The sequence below is a fragment of the Crocodylus siamensis genome, chromosome 3, assembly GCF_052110815.1.
Source record: "Crocodylus siamensis isolate JL-2025a chromosome 3, ASM5211081v1, whole genome shotgun sequence".
NCBI classification, from domain to species: Eukaryota; Metazoa; Chordata; order Crocodylia; family Crocodylidae; genus Crocodylus; species Crocodylus siamensis.
Window position 1 is genome coordinate 191,325,816 of NC_143397.1, and position 9,963 is coordinate 191,335,778.

Below are 9,963 nucleotides of genomic sequence, written 5' to 3' on the forward strand. Positions count from 1 at the left end.
AAGCAAAAGTATACAACCTGCTAAATTTAAGTATACTTGAACAGTTAATTAATAGAACACATTACCATTACGGGCCTGAATTTCATCTTAGCGCAGACAGCTAGCATACTCACCAACTACTAATTCAAAGATGATGTTAAAGGATACAAACTCAGACAATTTCTATTAAAGGAATTTTGGGTTTACATCTCATGGTATGGGCACTTGAACAGTTTACCATGAGATAAAAGGGAATGAGGATGTCACATCAGTTCCTTCAATATAACTGATCCTGTATATTCCCGTACCCAGGTTTTCTTCTACTGTGGAGTAAAAGCACACAGAGGGAGTTTGTGGGAATGATGCAGGTTAAACCTTGTCTTCCTTTACCTTACAACAGTTTATTTGTAAATACACTCAGTTCGCTGTTCTACTTACAAACTTGCAGGGGTTTGCTTTTTGACAACCTGAATCACAAAAGCATTTTAATCACCCAGATCCAGGAGAGTAAACAAAATATACTGAAAGAATACCCATTAAGTTTTTAGCAACATTTGGCTTTTTAACTGACTTGCACAATGCAGTCGTCAACACTGTCATACTCCAGAAATATTTTCAGTGAGAACATTTTCCATACCATGTATTTTATTTAGACAATATTCCCTTTACCAGCTGCTTAAGAGCAACATGGCACCAAGCAGCCAATATGTTGCTATTAAAAATTACCAACTATATTTAAATCTTCATTTCTGGACCACTGTTAAAAGCATGACATCCAAGAACAAAACTGGAATTTTGCCTGTGAAATACAGCATCATTTCCCAGAACATCACAGGCACCTGATTTGGATATGACAAGCATGAAAGCATAAGAACTTCACAGCTAGTATGTGGCAAGGTATACTTCATGATGTGCAGTATGGAAAAACAAGATAATGCTATATACCTTAACAGAAGCTACTTCCTTATAGCTGTGGGTTTAACTCAAGCCCTCAACTTACTTTCCAAGATGTTAAAATTTTAATTTCACTGACACTGGTGAAAACTAAGATTGCACAGGCATCTTTAATTTCTAAAGCAATTTTTTACCTTCTAAATGCCTGCCTTTACAAGCAAAATATTTTAAAGTAACGTTTACTATCATATCATAGAATCATAGAAGTAGGGTCGGAAGGGACCTTGTAGATCTTCAAGTCTGACCCCCAGCCTGGGCGGGAGAAAAACTGGGCTCAAATGAGTCCAATCAGGTAGGTATCAAGCCTCTTCTTAAAAACCCCCAGGGTAGGAGCCAGCACCAGTTCCCTTGGAAGTTGGTTCCAGCTCCTAGCCACCCTAACTGTGAAGTAGTTCTTGCGGATGTCTAATCTAAACCTACTCTCCAATAATTTGTGTCCATTTTTCCTTGTTATGCCAGGGGGCGCTAGGGGAAACAGTGTCTCCCCCAAACCCTTCCGGTCCCCCCTAGTGAGTTTATAGACAGTCACCAGGTCCCCCCTCAGCCTTCCCTTGTGAAGGCTGAACAGGTTTAGGTCCCGCAGTCTTTCATTGTAGGGTCTGCCTTGTTGTCCCCAGATCATGTGGGTGACCCTCCTCTGGACCCTCTGAATGTTGTCCACATCCATCCTGAAGTGGGGCGCACAGAACTGGACGCAGTACTCCAGCTGTGGCCTGACCAGCGTTGCATAGAGGGGGAGGATCACCTCCCTGGCTCTACTTGAGATGCACCTGTGGATGCACAACAAGGTCCAGTTAGCCCTGCCAACCGTGACCTCACATTGTTGGCCCATGTTCATCTTGGAGTCAATAATGACTCCAAGATCCCTTTCTGCCTCCGTACTCTCAAGAAGGGAGTTTTCCATTCTATAAGTGTGCTGCTGGTTACTACTGCCTAAGTGCAGTACCCTGCACTTGTCAGTATTGAAATGCATCCTGTAACCTATCCAGATCTTGCTGCAATCTTTCCCTCCCTACTAGCATGCTCACCTCACCCCAAATTTTGGTATCATCAGCGAATTTAAACAGGTTGCTTTTCATCCCGTCATCCAAATCGCTGATGAAGAAATTGAACAACGCAGGCCCAAGGACCGAGCCCTGGGGGACTCCACTGCCCACTTCCCCCCAGGTTGAATATGACCTGTCCACTACCACCCTTTGAGTATGACCCTTCAGCCAATCTCCAACCCATCAGACTGTGTAGGCATCAGTGCTACAGTCGTCTAGTTTTTTAATGAGGATGGGGTGGGAGATGGTGTCAAAGGCCTTGCTGAAGTCTAGAAAGACTACATCCACGGCAACACCTGCATCCATTGCCTTTGTGACCTGAATATGTCAGAATACATCATATTCTAAGACAGTACACTCCTTGTGGCAAACTTTTATGTTTGCCTACCAACCCACACAATCCTGAAAGGCATCCAAAGGACAAACTGCAATACAAATATTTAGTAATACTCAGTAAAGAGTATGCCCTGCTCTGTTCCTTGCTCCAATTTAACTGTGTCTCGCTCAACCTGATGCAAATTTAGCTTGCTTACATCAGTTTCCAGTAACTTGTAGAAGCAGGGTTTTGTTTGTTTTTTGTCATTCCAGAGACTGGAGACACTGTACACTTTTTCTTCAAAAAAACCCAAAGGTGTAGTATTTTACAGCTGTATGTATCAAACCTTTTGATATCTCACACCTATGTAAAGATCTGCAGAAAGTATGAGTTAAATAGATAAAGTTAATATACACTTCAGTTATTCCAAGTTTTCTGGCATTTTAGACTGCAATTTGTACTGTTTTCAATAACACCTTTGTTTACATTGCAATGTCTTCAAGCATACTTTCCTATCAACTTAAATTAAAAATAAATTTAACAGAAGTTTTTGCTTTGGAATTTCTGTTGAGAAGAGTATGGGAAAAGGAGAAAATATTCTGGGTGATAAATCTGACCAGAAAAGATTTCAGACTTCTACTGTTTCCCACAAAAAGCATGACACTTCTTTTGGAAAGCATGGATGTCAGTTAAAATGTATTTTGCTGGACATGCAAAGTTTTCCCATAGCAGATATAACTGGTTTGCTAGTTACTTAGCCCCGCTCTTACTTCAGGATGCTTGTGTAATGCTAGGTAACTACAGCAAAACCCAAAATCTTGCATAATGCACCTGTGGATAACAAACTAGTTTTGAGGAAGAGTTTTCAGAATTAACAACTACCAAGATGTAGACAAAGGTGTCCGTTCTATTGTGACACATATTATGTAGCTGTAAGCAACCATGAAAAGCAAATGTAAAATGCCACTGTTATTATTTGCTAACATTATGACCACAGTTTGCACATACATGATCATGTAAGGCAGGGGCCAGCAACCTACAGCCCACAGAGCCATCTGATCCAGCCTGCAGGCTCAGCAGCCTTTGGCAAAGGGAAGCTTTGGCTCTAGCCACTCTCCATGTGTGGTCATGGAGGGAAAAAAAGTACTGGCTGCAGCTGGATCCTACTGCCTGCCTGTCTGCCACTAATCCAGACTGGGTCAATCCAGCAGCAGGTTTAAAGCAGGTTGCTGGCCACCAATATAAGGTATTAAGCAATCAAGAGCCTAGTTCAGAAAGTTTACACCACTTTGAGGCAGTGTCTGATGCCCTCTTTTTCATCAGCTGCACCGAGTTCTCAAAAAAGGAACTAATGAAATTCTCCAAAAGCAGTGAGAATTTCTGGGATCTGTGCAGTGATATGGACACCTGTGCGAGTCTCATCAGGCAACTGGTTTCTAGGAGCATCTGCAGGGCTATGGTAGACAGAGGGAAGGACAGAAGAGCCAGCGAACCAACCGCTGAATGTCCCCACCTCCACTCCTTGTATACATACAAAGGAGAAACCCTGTCCCTAAACTCAGGTGAAGTCCCCAGTATGCAGCCTTCTAGTTCAGCATTTGTGGCAAGCCCAGGGTATGCTCTCAAGAAAGCTCACACCACTGTACATCTAGGAAAACACTGGGTTTCCTTTTGGTTCCTTACCGAATGCATCATGTGGCATCAGAAAGGCTAAGCATTTTTAAAATTTTGTCAGAACTAACAAACGACTGAGTCTGAGTCTTTGTCAGATCTTGCATTTGGCTGTGCTAATACACCACTTGAGAAATAAGGTCTAGGCTTCATGAAGTCAATGACTTAAATAAAAGACCCCAAATATTTTCTTTATGTTCTTAATATTTGTTGTTAGATGTCTTAAGTGGAAAAAAAGGAAGGAGAGAAAACACAATATATGCAGTCACATATAATAAGGCAGGCAGGCAAGTTCTCTTAGATATCCTTTCCCTCAAAGTACATCATTTCAATTTACAGACTGTAACTGTGAAAAGTTACAGTGCATTAGCTCTTTAAAGTCTGTAAACGAGATGCAGCCTAAGAAGTTAACAAAACCGTTGTCAAGTTCTTACTCTTAGGCCTGCCTGTGTGTGCGATACTAGTATAAAATAGGTGCTTAACACTTTTTGCTTCCTGGTTGTCTTTGACAAGTTGAAAGCAATTACGAGATCTTTAAAATTTATAATAGTACTTGCCACTATAGCACTTTCTGCAAGAATTTCAAAACACTTGAATTTAACTTCAAGGGATTTGTTAAAGGTACTCATTTATCAATGGACAGGAGATAAAAGCCAAGTTGCTAGCTCCAAGGAAACGGTTAAATTTACTTTTGAAGGAATGAAACCCATGTTTCCTCAGGATTATATGCATCAGGGATTAAGCTAATTTTTTCTCCCTTTGGCTATAATCTGCCACAAAAAGTCTATTATCTTTATTTTTCCCTGCAACTGCCAGTTCCTCCCAAAGTCTCATTTGATACTGTTTCTTCTTCCTAGCTATTCAAAAGCCAAAATATTCTAGAATGGTTTCTTATTTGGGTACTTGACTTGACACTAGGGCGCAGTTTTCAGAAGTCAATTAGAGATTCAGGTGTTTGACAGCTTGGGGGAAAAAAAACAAACCAAAGGTATCTCAGGTTGTACACATGAGTTTATACAGGCCAAATATAATTCCTCAACTAAAATGACAGAGAGCTAATCAGAACACACCCATCTGTGCTTGAGTCCACTATGGAAGGACAGATGAAAAATGCTGCGAAAAGGATAAAAAGAAGTCATCTGAAGATGAGCTGTATTTTTTTTCTAATTTTAAACTGGCTCCTTGGACTTGTTTGAGAGCCACTCCCATCCCTATTTTGTTTTTTTATGTCCCAAGTGATCAGTGATGTGTCCTTAATAGGGGGGCTCATAGCTCTAATTGCTGGGCTTTGGCCTATGTTCTGGAATAGCAAATTAAAAGCTCTTGCTGGGGTTCTGGCTGCACTACTTGCTCTACCTTTTATTAGTAGATGTTTTGGATGGGGAATCCAGAAAAAGATGACAAAGCTGAGATGGAAATACAAAGTGCCTGAGCGAGGGATTAACAATCGAGGGATGGGGGAGAGAAGGGGAACGCGACTAGGTTACAAACGATACATACTCACCATCCCCAAGCCCATCAAGCTTGCCATCTATCTGGTTTGCAGGGAGCAAACCAGGAAAGCCAAGGCTGCAACTGAACTCCAACTAGCTTCAAGCATCAAGGACAACAAAAAGTCCTTTTTCAGATATGTGGGGAGCCGGAGGAAAAGCAAGGGCAATGTTGGACCCCTGCTAAACCAGATGGGGCAACTGACAACTGACGCCCAGGAAAAAGCCAACCTATTAAATAGGTACTTTGCATCAGTCTTTCATCAGTCCCATGGGACGCCCATGCCTGCTATGGGACAGGGAGATCCGGGTGATGGGGATCCCCTACCCTCCATAAATGCTGACCTCGTGAAGGAACACCTTGAGAAGCTGGATACCTTCAAGTCAGCCGGCCCTGACAATCTGCACCCCAGGGTACTCAAGGAGCTGGCCAGCGTCATAGCCCAGCCCCTGGCACGGATCTTTGAAAACTCCTGGCGCTCTGGTGTAGTGCCCGAAGACTGGAAGAAGGCCAGTGTGGTACCAATCTTCAAGAAAGGGAGGAGAGTGGATCCGGCTAACTACAGGCCCATTAGCCTGACTTCTATCCTGGGGAAGATCTTAGAAAAGTTTATTAAGGAGGCCATCCTTGATGGACTGGCCCAGGCTAACATCCTAAAGGATAGCCAGCACGGGTTTGTTGCGGGTAGGTCTTGTTTGACCAATCTCATTTCCATCTATGACCAGGTGACCTATCACCTGGACAAGGGAGAAGAGGTTGATGTCATATATCTTGACTTCAAAAAAGCTTTTGATCTGGTATCCCATGATCACCTCTTGGCAAAACTGGCCAGTTGTGGCCTTGGCTCCACCACGATCCTCTGGCTGGGAAATTGGCTCCGTGGTCGGACCCAGGGGGTTGTAATTGATGGCAGTCACTCATCGTGGTGCCCTGTGACCAGTGGGGTCCCTCAAGGCTCTGTCCTGGGACCCATACTGTTCAACATCTTCATTAATGATGTGGACATTGGAGTCAGGAGTGGACTGGCCAAGTTCGCCGATGACACCAAACTTTGGGGCAAAGCATCCACGCCAGAAGATAGGTGGGTAATCCAGGCTGACCTGGACAAGCTCAGCAAATGGGCAGACGAGAACCTCATGGTGTTTAACACTGAAAAATGCAAGGTTCTCCACCTTGGGAGGAAAAACCTGCAGCATCCTTATAGGCTTGGCAGTGCTACGTTGGATAGCACTACAGAAGAAAGAGACTTGGGGGTCGTCATTGACCACAAGATGAACATGAGCCTGCAATGTGATGCTGCGGCTAATAAAGTGACCAAAATGCTGGCGTGCATCCACAGATGCTTCTCGAGCAAATCCTGGGATGTCATTCTCCCCTTGTACTCGGCCTTGGTGAGGCCGCAGCTGGAATACTACGTCCAGTTTTGGGCTCCACAATTCAAAAAGGATGTGGAGAAGCTTGAGAGAGTCCAGAGGAGAGCCACGCGCATGATCAGAGGTCAGAAAAACAGATCTTACGATGACAGGCTGAGAGCCATGGGACTCTTTAGCCTGGAAAAGCGCAGGCTCAGGGGTGATCTGATGGCCACCTATAAGTTTATCAGGGGTGACCACCAGGATCTGGGGGAATGTCTGTTCACCAGAGCGCCCCAAGGGATGACGAGGTCGAACGGTCACAAACTCCTGCAAGACCGTTTCAGGCTGGACATAAGGAAGAATTTCTTTACTGTCCGAGCCCCCAAGGTCTGGAACAGTCTGCCAGCGTAGGTGGTTCAAGCACCTACATTGAACACCTTCAAGAGTAATTTGGATGCTTATCTTGCTGGGATCCTATGACCCCAGCTGACTTCCTGCCCTTTGGGCAGGGGGCTGGACTCGATGATCTCTCAAGGTCCCTTCCAGCCCTGATGTCTATGAAACTATGAAACCAAGATGAAGGCTCCAGCAAGGAAGCCCTGATGCTGGGGACTGCAGGGCCATTTTTCTGTCCCATATTTAATCATGTCTCTGGGCAGAGGTTCACTGGACAGTGTCCACTTCCACTGGCTCCTTGGACTTGCTTGAGGGCCAGTGGGCACTGGCCAGTGTGCTCTGCACTCAGGATCCCCCCTTGGAGCACTTTTGACCCTCCCTCCTGTCCCTGCTATCATTAAGCTGTCCCAAGTAATCAGTGGCCAAACACCAGATAGCCTCCCACTAACAAATGGCAGGGGTAACCATCTCCTCTGTGGGTGCAATAGCCATGTTCCTGTTATGTGACTAATAGGCCTGTATCACACCATGGTAGAGCAGATGCTGAAGAGAAAGTGAACTGGGTATGACATGGGTTCCCCCGCCCCCCCCAAGTCCCCACTGTTTCTCTCTCATTTGAAGTCTCTAGCATTTAAGACCTAAAAAATTCCAAATCAGAGGCTGTAAACCTAATTCCCATGCTCAATAGCTACTGATGCCCCTTTCCTCCAAGAATGTATCCAAACCCTTTTTGAATCTGGCTACACTGTCAGCTTCCACATCTGCTGCCAAGGAGTCCTACACTTGAACAAAAGCATCCTTATGTGAGTTTTTAAACTTACTAGCTAGTAGCTTCCCTTTGTGACCACTAATTCTTGTATTGTGTGAGGAAAGTAAATAATAAATCCCTATTGACTTTCTCTACACCATTCAGTATTCTATAAACCCCAATCATGTCCTCCGCCGCAAGCATCTCTTTTCCAAATAGGCCTAGCCTCTTAAGTCTTTCATTATATAGAAGCCCCTCCCTACCACTGATCGATCTCATTGCCCTTCGATGGACTTTCTCTAGTCCTTCCCTATCCTTTTCAAGTGTGGGGACCAGAACTGGGCACAGTATTCAAGGTGTGACTACACCACAGAGTTATAAAGGGATATCAAGATACTTCCAGTTTTGTTTCCAATTCCCTTAATAGAAACATTATTTTTGCTTTTTTGACAGCATCAGAGCATATCCTACAGCTCCATTACATGTTGCATTTTAAGCTTCTCAGATGTTGATTGGTGTTACTGTTAACTCAAATTTAGACTAGACACATGTTCTGGCTAAAAACCTTTAGACTGTCCCCAATCTGCAGAGCAGTGACTTGCCAGGCTCTTGCTTGCCAGCCCACTAGTGACAAGCAGCTGTGAGTAGCCCACACAGAACAGGATGGTAAGGGAGAGGGGACACTGCATCCTGGGATGCTGAAGGACTGAAATACGGGCTGCTCATCTCTGGGGAGCGGCCACATTTTGAAGCTGGGTAATGCGGATTCACATTGATGCCCAACAGATGCTTAAAGCTGGCTTCCACATCTTTGTGGGGGGTTAAGAGCTCCTGGAGCTGTCTAAAATGGACATGTGACAAAGCCTGGAGCCACAGGCCTGAGGGAGATACCCCCAACAGCCCCCGATGTGGTGCAGGGGGAGGCTGTCTATCTATCTACATGACTTTCTGTCTACTTACTTACCAACCTACCTATCTGTCTACTTACCCTGCAGACCTAGTGGAGAGAGGGGTCTCGTGAGCCCTGTAGGTGGGACAGACAGAAAGACAGAAGGTAGGTAGGTAGATCTATCTGACCCACCTCCAGCGCTCTTGGGGCCCTACACTCAACCAGGCCTGTGAGGTAGGCAGGCAGACAGGCAAACAGATAGGTAGGTAAACAGAAAGACAGCTGATAAGTAGACAAATTATCTCCTGCCTATCTACCATTTGTCCACCTACCTACCAATCTACCTATTTATTCAGGGTGTGAATTAAGGGGGAGCATGGGGGGTGAGCCCCCCATACGAGACAAGAGCCCTCCTGTAAGAGTTGAAAATTATACTGGGGGGGTGTCTCTTACTAGATTCCTCCTTCACTTAGGTGGATTTGTTCATCAATGAACAGGTTTAATTTTTTCGCAGACCCTCGCGGAGTCCCGGTGTCACTTCAACCCTGTACTTACCTGCCCGACTGTCCTTCCCTCCACCTCCCCCCTTTGTACCTAGGCGCTCCCGGGCGCGGCGGGACGCACCTGCAGGCCGGGGAAGGCGGCGCGGAGCAGCGAGACCATCCTGCGGTTGGAGAGCAGGTCGCCGCTCGTCAGCTTCTCCTCGGCGCCCTCGCGCGTCTTGCCCTTGGCCCGCTCCTGCAGCGCGTCGGCCTCGCGCACCCGCCGCACCTCGTCGCCGCCCCGCGCCGCCGCCAGCACCGCCGCCGCCAGCACGTCCCGCAGGTCCACGGCGCCCGCGCCCGCGCCGCCGCCCAGCACGAGCAGCGCCAGGCGGCCGCCCAGGAAGCCGGAGTAGAGGTGGTAGAGGACGCCGAGCCCCAGCACGCAGAACACGGCCACCCCCAGCGGGGACAGGCGGATGCCCATGGGCGCCATGGCCCGCCCGGCCCGGCCCGGCCTCCCGCATGGGCCGCCGGCGGCGGCGGCTGCTCCCCGAGGGCCGCGGGCGGGGGATCCGGAGCGGCTCCGGCTCCGCGCTCCCCGACGCGTCTGTATCCGGGTTGGCGGCGCCGCGC

General features: G+C 46.6%; 1 protein-coding gene across 2 annotated transcripts in view; it reads right to left on the bottom strand.

The window, feature by feature from the left end:
* Positions 1 to 9,952, bottom strand: part of BPNT2 (3'(2'), 5'-bisphosphate nucleotidase 2) — a 28,374-nt gene extending 18,422 nt beyond the window's left edge. The window contains exon 1 of one of the 2 annotated variants that reach the window (XM_090040019.1): positions 9,470 to 9,952. In XM_090040019.1, the coding sequence (XP_089896145.1) occupies positions 9,470 to 9,823 (354 nt within the window). In that variant the 5' untranslated portion in view covers positions 9,824 to 9,952. The remainder of the gene's footprint in view (positions 1 to 9,469) is intronic. The other variant, XM_090040018.1, reaches the window with a different exon arrangement.
* Between the last annotated feature and the right edge of the window lie 11 nt (positions 9,953 to 9,963).